Raw genomic sequence first — 17,707 nt, forward strand, 5'->3', positions numbered from 1 at the left:
CATGGCTCACAGGCGCAGCCGCTCCGCGGCATGTGGGATCTTGCCGGACTGGGGCACGAACCTGTGTCCCCTGCATCAGCAGGCGGACTCTTAACCACTGCGCCACCAGGGAAGCCCTTCCCAAGTGTTTTTAACTTCACTCATGACAGTACTAGGATCTAGCATTTACTTAACTAGTTGGGTAAATGGCAGCATTTCTTTCTTTCTGGTGCAAAGCTTTTGGAGATTTTGGACACTTGGGGCTGTGTCAGTGGTTTCCGTTGTGGGGAGAAACAGCTATAGAGGTCAGCATTTGGGGAGTGTGCATAAATAAGGAAAGAAAGCTAATCTGTTTAAACATTCAAATTCATTTGCAAGCAAGGGGATCCAGTATGCTTGGGATGGGGGCAGGAGTGGGGGGACAGCGTTGAAACCCTGTGAATATCCTTTCTTTGGCAGCTAAATCTTGATGCTTATCCCTTGGCCCCCCTAGAGATGAGTGGCTTTGTGTCTGGAGGCCATTCCCTGTGCCGAGTTAGTTAGCTTTGTAGATGCCTCTGGCTGTGAGCAGTGCAGTTCCAACAAGATGTGCCAGGCCAGGGAATATCCCAGGCTGTGGTGATTGCTGGTCCCATTGGTTGTTTTTTTTTTTTTTTAATGTATTTATTTATTCATTCATTCATTCACTCAGTCACTCATTTATTTATGGTTGTGTTGGGTTTTCATTGCTGCACGCAGGCTTTCCCTAGTTGCAGTGAGTGGGGGCTACTCTTGGTTGCAGTGCACGGGCTTCTCATTGCGGTGGCTTCTCTTGTTGCAGAGCACGGGCTCTAGGCACGCGGGCCTCAGTAGTTGTGGCACGTGGGCTCAGTAGTTGTGGCTCCTGGGCTCTAGAGCACAGGCTCAGTAGTTGTGAGGCTACTTAGTTGCTTAGTTGCTCCGTAGCATGTGGGATCTTCCCGGACCAGGGCTCAAACCTGTGTCCCATGCATATATGGCAGGCGGATTCTTAACCACTGCGCCACCAAGGGAAGTCGGGTCCCATTGGTTTTTTAACTTGTTCCTTCCTCTTTTTGGTTCAAGATAGTCATCTAACAGAATCATCTTTTTATATTCGGAAGGCAGAATCTTAACAAAAATAGGACAAGGTACTCTTCTGTGTATAAAGTAAGTAAACCAAAGGAGGAAGTTGAACAGTGAATAGATTTGGCTTAGAATGACTTCAGTTTGTTTTGGGCCTCAAGTTTGGGGAATACATTTTTATTCCTTTTTTTGTGAAAGCTATATTTTAGCTTTTGGAGCACTAGAATAATCAGTTCACATCACTTGAGGGATCAGATACACAGACCCCTCAAATAAGGGGAGGAAACAACTTAGGTTTGTTCCTGTTGTGGTGTGGGTTCCGTTGGCACAGATAGCTAAGATGTAGTGGAAAGAATCCTGAGAATAAGGAGTCCGGATCCCAAACCTTGATATCGCCTCTTCATCTGTAATTGAGATCAATACTGTCTACCTCACAGGGTTGTAGTGAGAATTAAGTGAGAAAAAGTACTCATGGAAAACCTTTTAATGTGTACACATGTATGTTATTATCCTTCCACTAGCTACCTCCCGCTACTTTGCATTACTTGATATAATGTAGATGTTCCACCGCTCATTAACTAGCAATTTTTTTCTCTTTAGTCCACCATTGATTAAAGATGAACCTGAAGATGATAGCTATTTTGCTCCTCCTAGAGAGGATATAAAGCCATTAAAGAGACCTCGAGACGAGGATGAGTGAGTATTTATTAATTTAATTTTTTTTAACTAAAAGGAGTCATTTAGACAATAATACACAGAACAACTGCATTAGTTGACTTTTACTCATTAGGAATTTGTGATTAATAGACTGGGTGACTGATTTCTCTTTGAATTATGAGAAATAGCGTTTCTTAAATAAATAAGTAGTGTGCCTGAGGCTTAAATGGAGTATATATATTTACACTTTTCTTACGTTTTTTTCTTATTAAAAAGGTAATGCATATTTATTGTTGGAATTTCAAATAATCCAGAATTCACAAAGAATATTTAAATTATTTAAGTTACTTTAAGTTTATCATCACCTACCACAGATAAGTTTTCATTGCTGAAGCAGTTTTTCCTAGGATCTGTGCCTGTTCGTACCTTCTGAGTGAAGTTTCCATGTATAGAAGTAATAAAATTGCTCTTACTTAAAACAGTTATTTGAGACTTATATGTACCTCTTTCTCAGGTTCAGCCATTGCGGTTAAATCCTGTTCATTATTTTCAATCTTGCAGAGTTTATTATGTTTTGGGAATCTACAAAGGATTTATGGTAGAAGATGGATGGAAAGGGAGGAGGGAAATACTTAATGAGCTCATTTGTATATATTCAGAATTCATAGAGAATTTCTTTCCTCCCCTTTCTTTTCCAGTTACTACTTTGTGGTAGCTATTGTTGCCCTGTGTGTGTGCTTCCCAGATTTCTACCTTCTAGTGTTGTCTATGTTTGTATGTATTCCTCTACTCCACTTCCCTTCCAGGCCTGCGTGTAGTATAAAGTTGTTTGTTTTGTTCTATAGAGGACTATAACTATTGGTCCTTGGTCTGGCCTTCCTTACTTTCTCCATTCCTGTTCTTGACTGTAGAATGCCCAGCCAAAAGTAATAGCAGCCACGCCTGCCTTGGAGGCCGCCAAGAAGAGTTTGGAGGTCCTAATCCTATTGGTGAGAACTACTGAGTCACAATTGTGTTAACTGCGTATTCATGTTCCCCTTTCTAGTGCTGATTATAAACCTAAGAAAATTAAAACAGAAGATACCAAGAAAGAGAAGAAACGAAAACTAGAGGAAGAAGAGGTTAGTAAAGAGACTTAGGCCCTTTGGGGCTTGAGTTTGGAATAGGGAGTTTTCCATAAAATAACTTTTGAAGGCCAAATGGGTTTGAGGAATTTATTGCTCTGTTGTAGAGGAGACACTGGGAAAAACTCTTAAGTGTGTTACAGTGGCTGCGGCACTGTTAGTTTTAAGATCTCAGCCTTCCTGGGTGTCTACCCATAGCTATGCTGCCAACTGACATGTTCTTGGAGAAACTGTGCTCTCTTCATACATACAGGGGAAGTATTAGCAATAAATCATACTTTGGCTTACAACCCAGAAGAGTTTTCCCTAGGAATGTTTTCTAGTGCTTTCTTATATCTAACAAAGCTTGCTCGTCACTCATTTTGGGTAACTCTCCCTATTTAAAGTCCTTTAAATGGGTGTCCCTTGGATACAGGATTAAATCCAAGCTCTTTACAGCTTCTTCCGATCTGGCCCCTGCATCTTGTGCCTCTTCTCTAATTTACCTTGTTCCAGCCTCACAGACCTCCTTTGCTTCTTTCCACACCAGATTCTTTTGTGCTTCAGGGCTTTGTGTAACACATGCTGTTCCCTCTGTCTGGAACACATATACTCTTCCTCTTTTCTTTCTCTCCTAGCTTATAACCTTCCTTAAAATCTCAGTTTCAATTCAGGTACTTTCCTAAGGGTTCTATTTGATGCTTGTGGTAGATTTAACATATACTAATATGGTTCCTTCTTTTGACACTATTTCTTGGACTAAAAACTGTGGGCGAGTAATTCAAGAAAAAGATGTCAGAAATTCACAGGGGTCTTAATCTTGCAGTCTCCTAAGAGAAGGGGTTGAGTAAGTTATTAGCTTTGCTGCATTTGAGTTTAGCCATTGTCTTGGGCAAAATGGATTCACAAGTATAAAGTCTATAGCTTGAAGTATCGTCAGTAAAGATAGTGATAGTAAGGGGCAGTGAATATTAAAAGTGTAATCTATCATAATAGTAATAATATTAATAATTCAAATTAAATGTACTGGATGTTTACAGTGTACCAGGTACTATTCTTCACGCTTTATAGGTATCATTTCATTTAATCCTTACAACAGTCCTTAGAGATAAATATTGCTACTATTATCTCCATTTTACACATGCAGAACCTGAGGTACAGAGAGGTTAAATCATTTGCCTGAAGCCACACAGATACCAAGTGGTAAAGCCGGGATTTGATCCCATGTGGTTTGATTCCAGAGCCAGCACACTAGCTGCCATGTTATCCTGCTTCCTGTGGAACTTTGCTGATCCTCCAAATCCACAAGAAGGCAGAAGGAGTGTCTTTAATGAAATCATATTAAGAATATGAATGAGTAGGTGAGCCGTAGAGAGATGATCAGGGCCTGCATTTAGGGAATTGTAGCTTTTCTGACAACTAGCCTGTTCTTGGCAGAAGCTCAAGTGTATAAGAGCCAACTCAAGGAATCGAGAGTGAAATGTTGAGTAGTGAGTATGATAGTCACTCCACTTTCATGTAGATTACCAGTACAGACCAGTCAATAAAGAAATGTAAAACTTTAGCTCTCCATGCGTTCTATATTGCCTTTATGCTTATGTTGCATTTATGTAAAATAATACCTTTCTCTGGGTTTCACAGAGGTTTGTAATAACTGTTAAAACCATCTGGGAGAAAGAATGGTTGACTTCATTTATTTAATTGTCTTAGCACCCCTCTCCCTACAGGGGAGGGAAAAAAAAAGCAGGCTGAAAGACTAAATTAATACCCAGTCTTATTGTGGTAGGGACCCCAGATGGCAAGATCAGTCATTAAACCTCACTTGCTGGCTATGGTGTTTTTCATTTCTGGGAATTGTTCTGAAGTCTCCTAGTGACTGATAATCCCATTTTGAGGCTTGAAAACATACGATGTAGCCAGTAGTTTCCTGATGAAACCATCTGCATGCCTGTTCAGAAGTTGTTTAGAGAATGTCTTAACTGAAAAACATTTCCTTTTCCTGTGGTGTGTTCCAGCCTAAACAGTAAACATTATCTAAATTAATGAGATTCTCTAGTATTTTCTCTTCCCAGACATACTTACACGTTTATATTCTCCATTCCTATTTTAAACTATGTGTAGTACTGTAGCCTTTCCCCTTCTTTGTACACTGGAGGCCATTTGCTTTCCCTGAGTTTATCTGATTACCATCCTATCATGTGTAGTCCTAGAATGTTTATATATTCCAGCCATTCCCATGAGTCACATTCTGTTATTTTTCTGGTAAACTTGGGCTCTCATCATAGTCAATAGCAGCTTTTTGACCTTGAGCAAGTGACAAAACCTGTTTCAGAGTTTCCTTGACTATAACTGGAAGAGGTCAAACCAAACTATAAAGTTCTTTCAAGTTCTGCCATTCTGAAACTGACTTTAAGATGACTCAAAACCATTTTTCATAGCTATATAAAACTTGCTGAATAAAGACTTAAATTATATTGAATAGTTAGGACAAAGGAAAATATTCTTCAGAAGAGTTTAGATTCTGTTAAGCAGGACCCCCACCTGTTGAATAGCACATTTTTGTCTGGATGTGTGTGTGTGTGTGTGTGTGTGTGTTTTGAGATTTATCACCTGTATTGATGGATTATACTTGTTTATGTTTGTTCTTTTTCTGTGCTACTGTGACAGCTCATCTAGGGTTACAGTTCAAAGAAATACTATCATGGGAATTGGTAATTGTTGTAGGGCTTCCCAAGTACTTGCTTGCTTACTGCTTCATGACTTTGTGTATGCAAATAGCAGTAATAAAGTATTTCCCCCCCAGGCTCAATCAGAAATTTCCTTTCAAATTGTATATTTAATACATTAAAAGTCTCCTGTACCTGTTATTTGGTGGTATTAGAAGAGGTTTAAAGATGAGTAGATTTTAAAATAAGTGAGGATAATACACTGGGATTACTCTGTCCCAAACTCCACTGAGGCTAAAAAAATACAATTTCCCAGGCTTTTCTCCTACAGAATGAATGTTTTTAACTACTTTCTCAGGTAATCAATGTGTCTGGGAGTTTTAGGAAATACCGCTTTAGAGAAAAGTACCAATAAATTTTTATTCGTCTGTCAAATTGAGAGTATTGGACTCAGGAACTTCTCTAGTTCTCATATTCCATGATTCCAGTTTTTCTGTCTAATGGCTCCCCAAAACTACTTCCAGAAGTGTAATTGGTCCTTATTTAAGTGCTTTCTCACCATGTTTCTTTGTAGGATGGTAAATTGAAAAAACCCAAGAATAAGGATAAAGATAAAGATAAAAAAGTTCCTGAGCCAGATAGTAAGAAAAAGAAGCCGAAGAAAGAAGAGGAACAAAAGTGGAAATGGTAATATTTCAGCACTGGGTTAAAATGTTAGCTCTTTTATTCTACAACCTAATGAAACAAGAATATTGAGTATTAAAATGAATAGCTTGATATTTGTGGGAGGAGGGAAGTACTTAAAAGAATCTCTCTGGAATAACATTCTGAAATAAGTTTTGCAGGACCTAGTGAGAACATTAACTACCTCTTACCCTATTGGATCTCAATACTATGTCCCACCCTGTTGAACTATAGAAGTCCTATATATATATATGGAAATTTAGCATATGAATAAAGTTGCGTTTAAAATGAGAGGGGAAAAGATGGATTGTTCTATAAATCTTGTTGGGGAAATTGCCTATTTGTTTAAAAAAAAGAAACCTCCACAAGAAAACCTGGGTGAATATTTTTATAATTGTAGAATAACGAAGACCTTTTGAAGCAAGACATATAAGCAGAGCCATAAGGAAAATATTTATAAATTTGATAAAATTAAAATCTTCTATATGGCAAATCAACAAACTCATGCCATTAAAAAAAAAATCCTAAAGGAAAATATTTGTACTACAATGGGCTAAGATTCCTAATATGAAAAAAAAAGGTCTTTTAAAACAGTTAATGAAAGGAATAGTCTGATAGAAAAATGAGGAAAAGGCAACTCATTAAAGAAGATAAATGATTAACAAACACCTTAAAATATGGTGAACCTCACAAGTAGCAAAGAAAGATGCAAAGAAAAATAATAAATGAAACATCTTTTTGTTTAATGTGTCACAGATTAGGAAAGATTAGTAAGTACCAAAACATCTAGGGTTGTAAATATGAGAAAAAAACAGGCATTCTTCTTCACTGTGGGGAGTGAAGATTCAGACAATCTTCAATGGAGGACAGTTTAGCAATAACAGGTTATTTCTAGATGTTTAGAGTTTTGAAATAAACTTGTATTTTTTATACTGGCTGTTCTTAAAACTTTGTATTATTTAGCCATTACATCTATACTATACATGATTTGTGTTTATGTTGAAAAAATTCCAATGATTCAGAGGTATACGAGTTAGAAAAAAATGACTGTTCCCTTTCCTTCTTTCTTCCGTTCCCATTTTTCTTTTCTAGCTTTGAGGTATCCACTATTTGTAGTTTGGTATGTAGAGTTCCAGACCCATTGGTATGCATTTACTCTATGGCTTTTGTAATAGAGAACAGTAATCTCACCAGTACTTCTGAGCAAAGGGGAAACATCAGTGTCCAGAGAGGTGGCTGAGAGGAGCAGAGCTGCAGTGGCAGAAAGGCTCAGCACAGCTGTGCAATCGGCATTGTTGGTGTGGACATATGTGGGGTTAAAAAAGGAAAGTGTAAAGGAAAAATACAGAGCAAAGGAACTCTGGGCCTTTCTGGGGTCGGTCAGAAAACTAAAGAACATGTGTTTTTATTTTCCTCATTTTTATTTCATTTTTTTCCTTTGAAATTAATCAAAGTTTTTAGTGATGGAATTTTGAAAGGTTTTTATGACCTTTAATAAAAATTTTTTTTAAGATGAAATTAAGTGATTCTATAAATCAGGGGTTATTATTGGGAGTGGTGAGTTAGTAATTCGTCAGTTTGTTATGTCTCTGGGTCCTGTGGTAGGGTGCTCAGTAAGTTTGTTGAGTGAACAAGGTACTTTCTTTGTCATCACAGGCTCTCTGCTGCCTTCCCCCTTCCTTTGGAGCCCTGGCTCTTATTGGGCCTGGAAGCAGATGTACTCTTTTTCTAGTCCAGCCTTTTGTGTGTGCAATTAGGTATCCTTGAAGGGTCTAATAGCCTGATTTTGCTTCTGTGGTTGAAATTCTTGTCAGTGTTACCACACTTTAATTCTGAGAGATTTGTGACCTATGGTTTTTATTCTTGTTTTGGTTTAAGTGGGACCATTGAAGATGGTAGGTTTGGGGCTGAGTAATCTTTGCTACAGCCTCCAATGCATGCCTTTCTCAAGTCTGGTTGTTAAATCGTGTGCATTCTTAAGCACAATGCTTGAAGGTACCACTGTAAGTTTTTATAAGTAGAGAACAGGAATGACTGGCCTCTTAACCTATCGCTTGCCCTTTCCTGCTGTCACTGTAGGCTTACCTGTTAGACTCTGAAGTCGGTGGTCAAGTCCTCAGTGACTGTCACTGAGAGCCTAGTCAGTGAACTTAAATGGCAGATACTCTCATTTTTACTACCTCTCTTGCTATCTCACTAAAAGAATTAACACCCTTTACCAGTTTGGTAAATGTGTAGATCTTTCACTTCCCCCCCAGAGTCATAGACTTGTTCATCCTGCCAAAAAACAAGCCAGCTTTGAGCCTTTTCTCCCTCTTTGGTAATTTTGGGAATGGGAAAATGGTCGGGATCCCTGTGGGTTTCTTTACTGTGTCACATTTTCTCCATAGAAACAATGTTACAAGTGGTGGCAGTAATGCTCAGGCTCATTCATAGAAACCTATTAAAACCAGCTCCCCCTATTTTTTAAAAATTTTAAATTTATTTTTATTTTTTATTATTTTTAATTAATTGTTTGTTTTTGGCTGCATTGGGTCTTCGCTGCTGCACACTTGCTTTCTCTAGTTGCGGCGAGCTGAGGCTACTCTTTATTTGTGGTGCGCAGGCTTCTCTTGTTGCGGAGCACGGGCTCTAGGCACATGGGCTACAGTCGTTGCAGCACATGGGCTCAGTAGTTGCAGCACATGGGCCCTAGAGCATGTGGGCTTCAGTAGTTGCAGCACACAGGCTCAGTAGTTGTGGCGTGTGGGCCGTAGAATGCAGGCTCAGTAGTTGTGGCACACGGGCTTAGTTGCTCTGTGGCATGTGGGATCTTCCCGGACCAGGGCTCGAACCCATGTCGCCTGCATTGGCAGGAGGATTCTTAACCACTGCGCCACCAGGGAAGTCCCAGCTCCCCCTATTTTTAACTGTTACTCGTTGTAGCTATATAGGGTTTCAGTGCTGCTTTGAGTTGAGTGTACTTTTGTGTCAGGGTTGGCCTGTTGGAACATAAGTCCCATGTTTATTCTAAACAGATGATTCTTCATGAGAATATCTAGAAACTGGGGAGTTTGTTGATGGTGTTAAGTGTGATTAAGTACATGTTTTTCTTAACTTTGTTGGTGAACCATTGATGGGGGCCTTAAAAGGCCAACACTACTATTTTTATTTGTATAGTAGTAGTTGCTGATCCAATGATATCAGCATGTGTCATAGGTTATGTTCTTTCTTTCTGTTTAAACTGAGGTTTAGTGTTGAGTGCATCTCTTAATTTGCTTAAATGGTTAAGAAGTTACCGTGAGCCCTCAGGATGAATGTGACGGAATAGAAAGAATTATAAAAAGTTGGAATCTTAATTAAAAAGCACTGGAGTTGGGAATTCCCTGGTGGTCCAGTAGTTAGGACTCTGCACTTGCACTGCTGTAGGCCCAGGTTTGATCCTTGGTCAGGGAACTAAGGTCCCACAAGCCGTGCTGCGCGGCCAAAACCAAAAAACGAAAACAAAACAGTGGAGTTGATGAGAAGAATGGAACCAAGTTCTAGGATAAAGGAAAACATGGTGCTCTGGATCCCCATACAGTTACTCTGTGACTGCTATAGATAGGCTTCTTGCAGTTTCTCTCACCTCCGTACACACATCCATCCATCCATCCATACATACGTATTTTCTCTGATTTGGAGAGTAAAAGATTCTGGGGGAAGTGTGCAGTTAAGTGGTATTATAATACATTCACTTTGTTGTGCAGTGATCCCCACCACCTTCTGTCTCCAGAATTCCCATCACCTTGCAAAACTGAAACTCTTTTTTAAACAATAACCCTCCTTCATTCCCCCTTTTCTCGCCATCAGTAACTACCATTCTACTTTCTGTCTCTGTGAATTTGATTAATCTAGGTACCTTGTATCAGTGGAATCACAATATCTGGCCTTTGGTGGCTGGATTATTTTACTTAAGAAAATGTCCGCAAGGTTCATTCATGTTGTAGCATGTCAGAATTTTCTTCCTGTTTCAGGCTGAGTAATATTCCATTGTATGTATAGACTACTTTTTATTTATCCACTCATCTGTTAATGGATGCTTAGGTTGTTTCTACCTTTTGGAAGTTGTGAATAGTGCTTCTGTGAACATTTGTGTACAAATATTTGTTTGAATGCCTGCTTTCAGTCCTCTTGAGTGTACTCCCAGGAGTGAAGTTTCTAGATCATATGGTAATTCTATGTTTAACTTTTTGAAGAACCGCCATATTGTTTTCTACAGCTGCACCCGCTTCATTCCCACCAGCAGTGCACAAGAGTTCCAGTTCCTCCACATCCTTATCAACACTTGTTATTTCTGGTTTGTTTTTGTTTTTTAAGAATAGCTATCCTAGTGGGTGAGAGTGCTACCTCATGGTTTTGATTTACATTTTCCTAATAATCAGCACCCTTGTCAAAAATTATTTGACCATATATATTGACCTTGGTTTTATAGTAATGCTATTGTTACAGCACAGTGTTTGATACATGTAATTTTTATTTGATGTTTCTGAACTTTAAAACATTGGCGTTGGAAGATGACAGGAAGTAATAGAATATGCATAACTGGCCTCCTGAATAATTCTGTAGAACTGTAGGACTTTTCATTTTAAGATAGGAATACCAAAGATTAAAATCTGTGAAGTTTTAAAGTATTCTATCTGTAAGACAACTGACTGACTCTTTAAAAAACAAAATGGTGGTGGTGGTGGTGAGAAGGTTTGTCTAATTCTAGAGAAAGAAAGACTTTGAGACATATCAACCAATTGCAGTGTGTGGTCCTTAATTGTATCCTAGTCTATAAAATACTTTTTGGATATAATAGGGATGTTTTTAATATGGTCTGAGTATTTGAAGGATACTAGGGAGCTATTACATGGGATGATAGTCATTGTGTACTTTCTCAAAGGGTTGTTTTCCCTTACACCTTCACCTGGTATCTCCATTCCCAGGAGGCCTTTTCCTTTATATCAGCTGTATAAATAATACCTCTGTCATGTACACCGTTGTGGCTTACTGTTATATCATTGTGATAAAACAGTTGTTTCCATGTCCATATCCCCTACTTATTGCTGAATAATGATCTCATGTACTCAATATCTTTGGACTAAACTGCTGAAATGTATTTTCCTCCATTCAACTGATTATTCCATCATATTTGTTGTGAGTATTGGCTTTTACAAAGTGAAGGATTCTGGCTTTTTTTGACCCAGGCCTTGAATGTGGGGCCGAGAGTCATTCCAGAGCACCAATCAGTTGAGCAGATAATTATTTTGGCATTTAATAGGTGATAATCTCTATATTAGGTGAAGTGATCACTAAATGAGGTTGTACTTTGTCTTTTAAAGGTGGGAAGAAGAGCGCTATCCTGAAGGCATCAAGTGGAAATTCCTAGAACATAAAGGTCCTGTATTTGCTCCACCATATGAACCTCTTCCAGAGAATGTCAAGTTTTACTATGATGGTGAGTTGTTCTAAGGTTGTCCAATTCTTGGCCAAGGAAAGAGTCTGCTTCTATTTAGGAATAGAAAGTGAGGAAGGATCTTGTGCTGTATAATCCTTTTTGTTTGTTTCATTTTGTTTTATTGTCATCGTATGGTTTGGGGAAAGGGCTCTCAGGTGTTTACTTAACTCTTAAAAGGCCCATTTGGTGCTGAAAAAGTGCCGTGAGAAAGGGGCTGTCTTATCTCCCTTGTCTCCCTTTGAGACATGGTCCCAAAAAGGTCCATCTACATAGGTCACAGCACTTGGTCCACAAGCCTAACGTTTTTATCTGAACTTCACTTCTAAGGAGCTACTCTTTGTAAGAGTTACTGGAAAAGCCTGACTTGAATGGTAGTATTTTATTTTAGTGACATAATGCAAGCTGACAAGCTGCTCATTGCTAGAAATAGTATTTAGTACTTGGTTGAGGATTAATTAGTCTGCCATCAACATCTAGGTAGGGCTAATAGGTGTCTATCACTCTACACAGCACAACACTATGCCTTTGCCCTTTATGCAGTCAAGTCTGATGAGCTGCTCTGAAGAAATATCCTGCCTAGTTCTCTTAGAACCCTCAGAATTGTCTGTTAACTGTCACTGGTATTTCTGTCCTTGGGTTGAACATTTTGAGAGTAGTCTTTGATGCTCCCTTATTGGCATATAGCAGTATGCAGATAGTAATACTCAGCTGATTTCCCTCATTCCAAGAGTTTTCTCCAGAAATGGCTAGAGCATTATTCCTCAAACTCTCATGTGCTTTAGATTCACCAAGAGGATCTGGGCCCATTTAATTGGTGTTGAGTGATATTGGGTGCTTCTGAACCAAGTGGTCTGCTGACCAAACTTTGAGAAACACTGGGCCAGGAGGACTGCTGAAAAGCATCAGTGGTGAACACTCAGAGTTCTGGTATATCTCTGTGTCCACGAGCAGTGACCTCAGGCCATGGATGCTTATAGGTCAAGGGTAGTAGTTTATACTGAAAGGCCGGGTCTTGCAAGTGAGGAACATGTCAAACTTGGCAAGCTGGAATTCGTTTTTTTAAACTGTATTTATTCAGCGTGCCTGTATTCAGACACCAAGACCCAGCAGCGACAATACTGACAAATCCCTGATCTCATGGACTGTGCCATCTAGCAGGACCTTATAGCCTCAGTGACAAATGCTTACATCAGATAAACATTCTGACCTATGTTGACTGGACAACACAGGACAAGAGTACAGAGTTCTGCTGTCAGCCCTCACAGTGGGTCATTCCTGGAGACTCTTCAGTGTGACTCAAAGCTAAAACTCTAATGAACAGAAAGAGCCTTAGATAATCATAAAAGTTCAGGTATTCTGTAACCCTAGTATGGGTTTATCAAGAGCGTTAGATGCTCAACTGGTAAAGCCTAACTCTGAGGTCCAAAGTGATTTGAAGGAAAGCTAGATTCCCTTCTTTAGCCTTTGGGTTTCTCTTACTTTCCAAGATGGGAATTCTTGCCTGGTCGTCCTTTATAGGATCTCCAGCTCCAGGGCTCTCACATTTTCTCATTTGCTGTTTCTCAGATCTCTTCCCTTTGATTAGGTAAAGTCCCACACTGCAGTAAGTCAAGAAATTGTATTTGACTTACTAGTCTAGAGTGATACTGTCAGTTCTGCCTGCTCTCTAGGGAAGAGAATTCTCAGACTCCTTTAGCGCTTGCCAGGGAGGTGGGGAACGGACTGGCTGAAGCAGTGAATGGCCTCTAAGAAACTCCAGTTTTCAGCTCTGACTCAGCAGTTTCTTATTCCTGGAGCTCAGCCTTTTCTACAAAGCACTACCACTGTCAGGAACCTTTAAGTCATCCTCCTACCCTTCTACTGCTGGGAGCTGTCATTTCATCATTTGACAGCTCATCTAAAACAGGAGGCGTCAAAATTGTTCTCTATTGGAACAGAATTCAGTAAAATTTCCCAAAGAGTATACCAGACATACCCGAGAACGGTTTACATTCTTTCTTGCCTTTTATTTTATTCTTAGTGACTTAATGGTTTCCTTTATATTGGAAGCATGTTACATCTTAACTGGCAACACTGGTTCCGACTTGAGTGGGGGAATTCTAAAGAAGTGCAGGAAACTCTTGAAAGCCAGCCTATTCTCCTCAAGGTGTCGTCTTTGGAAGGAGCCGGAATGTTGAGAGGGGAAGCCGCGCCACCTGCTGGCCTTTTAAAATTATGAATTTCAAGCAGGTTCTTTCTGTCTACCCAAGGAAGTTTCAGTTTGGAGCTGCAATTCCCTGTATCAACCCTACAATCAGGGATAATAACTTTCTAACCATCATGAGATGAGATGTCTTGTTAGTTTTGAAATGAATGGATTTCTGGTTAAGTTTTAGTTTTCTGTAATAAATGGGAAAATCCTTGGTGAATTATTAGTACCTATGTAATAGTAAGGCAGTGGAGAAACGTGTATGCCAAGAACCCCAGTCATCCCTGTGTTCTGGATGAGCCCTGTTTCCCTGAAAGAGGCAACCTCATAATGCCTGTGTTCCAGGGCGTCTCAAACTCTAGTGTATACACAAGCCACTTGGGGGTCTCATTGAAATGTACTTTCTGGTCAGTAGGTCTGGGGTGGGGCCTGAGATGCTGCACTTCTAACAAACTCCCACGTGATGTCAATACTGCTGGTCCATGAACTATACTTTGAGTAGCAAGGTTCTAGAGGAATGTCTTACTTAGATTTTTCATATGGGATATCTGGGCTTGCCTGCTGTGAATATATATTTTTAATTCATATTCCACCCACCTAACTTTGAAGAAGAAAGATGCCTATTTCTTTTCCCCACAATTCCTTTCTTCCACTCCCTGCCCTATCCCTTCCTCCCCTTCTTGAACAGAAGCTGTTTAGCTTAGCAGTGGCAGGAGTCCCTCTGAGGATTTGATTTTTAAAAACCATTGAAGAGGTGTAAAGGACCCTGCTTGCTGAAAGGAAAAGGAAGAGTGACTGGGCCTCCCCCAGGTCATCCCTGTCCTGAGCAGGCTCCTGGGAACAATTTACTGGCATAGTCTCCAGAGAATGACCCAGGTAAATATCTGATACAGAGAAGGCGAATTCGTACAAGTAGATACAAATCAATATACTACTGTCTTTGTTGTTATTGTTGTTACCACGTGTCACCAGACCTTTATATACATACCTTTGGAAGGTAAACCATTATTAAAGAAGACGTCTCCAGAGCCTCAGTGTTTATACTCAGAACATGAATACTACACCTCATTTTTTGGAACCACTTTTTTCTCTAGGTAAAGTCATGAAGCTGAGCCCCAAAGCAGAAGAAGTAGCTACGTTCTTTGCAAAAATGCTCGACCATGAATATACTACTAAGGAAATATTTAGGAAAAATTTCTTTAAAGACTGGAGAAAGGTATTGTAGCCTATATATTGATATCCTAGCACCTTACAAAAATACTGATCAACTACTAAGTAATAAATTGTAATTTTACAGAAAAGTCCCTGATGTACAATTTGAGTTTTATGAATTTTATTGTATTAAAAAATTGGGAGAGGGGGTTCTGTTCATTTACTGTATTATATAGGTTTTCTGTCCAACAAGAATACCTATATTTCTTTCCTGTCAGCTGTCATAGGACTGTAGGGGGTAGTTTATCAGATTAGGCCAAACAGAAAACCTCAGCTCCAGCTGAGCAAAGCAAAGTTTGCCTCTGCAGGACTGCCCTCTGTCTGCTATTGCAAAGAGACATGCATTAATGTTGTGCTGTTCCCTCTTGATTCATGCTTGTTAGCTTTAGGTACTTTCTGCTCTTGAAAGCACATATCTATCCTGTATCTGCCTACGTGATTTTAAACAATTTCCTTATTCTCAATGTGGATAATATGAACAGAGGCTGAGCTGAAGTTTACCTTCTGAATAGCTCTAGAAGTAAGATTTAATAAGTGAGTAGAGCAAGGATGTTTCTAGGAGAGAATGAATGTGGGAATATTTCTCCCATTACTAAAATGAACGATGTGTATTCATGTTTCCCCAGCTGTAGTACTCATATGCTTAGGGGGTTGTGGCAGTGTGCCAAGGAGTACGAGAAGCTACATAAGAGTGTTACCCTTTTCAGTGTTATTTTGAATGTTCTTCTATTGAATACATATTTATAATAGAATGAAGTAAGAAACGTGTTCCTTTTTTTTCAAAACTCACAAGTTTAGATTGACTACATCGCCAGATACCCTTTGACTGAAAACATGATGCTTTGCTGTAACTGCAGAAAAACCAGAGGGCTTTTTAGTTTATTTACCTTCTTCTTCTTCTGTCTCCCCCTTTTCTTTTAACTAGGAAATGACCAATGAAGAGAAGAATGTTATCACCAACCTCACCAAATGTGATTTTACCCAGATGAGCCAGTATTTCAAAGCCCAGACAGAAGCTCGGAAGCAGATGAGCAAGGAAGAGAAACTGGTACTGCAGAATTTCTTAAACCTCTGGAGAATTTTAGAATAGTGATCAGTTTATCTAATTTTCTTCTTGTTTCTTACAAAACAGTTTTGACTTTAATGATTTCACATGGCTCTATACTAAAGACGTAGGATTCTCAGCCTAGTGAAGTCTAGAATTTCTTAAGGGTTTTATGTAGACTGAAAATTGTGAATAAGCACTACGTTTAATGGCTCAATATGAGAACCCTGATGTTCTGCTGATCTAAAAACCAGCCAGTAGCTCCAATAATACAGTATTTAAGGATGGGCAGATTTGACCCACAGTGGCTCCTGGATGTTAGGGATTTAAGACAGATAAAATCATATTGGCCATGTGTGTACACACACACACACACACACACACACACACACACTCCTTTGACGTATTTTACTCTGGAATCTAGGCATGCTCATTCGTCTTCTAGCCGTGGCCAACCTCATTCCTGAAGGATCTTTCTAGTATCCAGCTGGGATGTCACTTTCTTCTAGAATACTGGTAGGCAAGCTATAGATAGGCTGCTTGTTATTGTAGAAAAGTTTTATTGGAACATGCCACATCTGCTTGTTTACCTATTATCTATGGTTGCTTTCATGCAACAGTGGCAGAGTTGAGTAATTACAGCAGAGACTGTATGGCCCTCAAGCCTAAAACATTTTCTATCTAGAATCAGAGGGCTAGGAGTTAAGGAGTTTAAGGAATTCTTTGCACTTCAAGGCCTTGTAGTTTCAGTATATTAAACTTGCATGTTTATATAATTTAGGCCATTGTCTTTATGTAACTCATTGTTTGAGGGTGCCTATTTGACCTTCAGTTTAAAAAATTAGGAGTTACTATAGGGATCATAAGAATCGTCCCTGCACCAGGCTTTTTAGTCTCAGCTTAGTCTTTTCTCCAGTATTCCCAATTAGTGAAATTTGGTTTATTTTTCACTTCAGGGGTGTTTTTCAAATTAAAAACCACTTTAGGGAGGGTTTGTTTTGGTTTTTTTTTTTTAATATTTATGTATTTGTTTTATTTATTTATTTGGCTGAGCCGAGTCTTAGTTGTGGCACGCGGGATCTTTGTTGCCACGTGCAGGATCTTTTAGTTGTGGCATGCAGGATCTGGTTCCCTGACCAGGTATCGAACCTGGGCCCCCTGCATTGGGAGCACAAGTCTTAACCACTGGACTGCCAGGGACGTCCCTGGGGAGGTTTTTTAAGTAATACCATGTCAGAGCCTTGTCAAGGACACCTGTTGCCAGCAAGTTGTGGATTTTTATCTACATACAAGGCAGCAGGACTTACTTAAATTGAATTGCTGAGTATAATATGAAGGAAGAGTCAGCAGAGGGTAGGGAGGCTCCAAATCATTCCATCTTTGGAGCAAGGATCACAGTATAAAATATATGTACGCATGTACTAGGAAAGAATCCATAACAGGTTTCTTTGCACTTGAAAACCCACGTGAAATACTGTTCACATGGGAATTTTATTGTATTTAAGCTTGAAAAATCTCTTTGGTCTTCTGGGAATTCCCTGGCAGTCCAGGGGTTAGGACTCTGCACTTCCACTATAGGGGGCCCGTGCGGCCAAAAAAAAATCTCTTAGGTTTTCCTTTATCTGAATT

General features: G+C 39.4%; 1 protein-coding gene across 1 annotated transcript in view; it reads left to right on the top strand.

The window, feature by feature from the left end:
- The window catches only part of TOP1 (DNA topoisomerase I), an 86,340-nt gene that overhangs the window by 47,629 nt on the left and 21,004 nt on the right, over positions 1–17,707 (top strand). The window contains exons 6-11 of the mRNA XM_082857828.1: positions 1,663–1,758; positions 2,765–2,840; positions 6,063–6,175; positions 11,518–11,633; positions 14,916–15,037; positions 15,959–16,081. Of these exons, the coding sequence (XP_082713954.1) occupies positions 1,663–1,758; positions 2,765–2,840; positions 6,063–6,175; positions 11,518–11,633; positions 14,916–15,037; positions 15,959–16,081 (646 nt within the window). The remainder of the gene's footprint in view (positions 1–1,662; positions 1,759–2,764; positions 2,841–6,062; positions 6,176–11,517; positions 11,634–14,915; positions 15,038–15,958; positions 16,082–17,707) is intronic.

Source organism: Leucopleurus acutus, assembly GCF_964270905.1.
Source record: "Leucopleurus acutus genome assembly, chromosome: 16".
Lineage (NCBI taxonomy): Eukaryota > Metazoa > Chordata > Mammalia > Artiodactyla > Delphinidae > Leucopleurus > Leucopleurus acutus.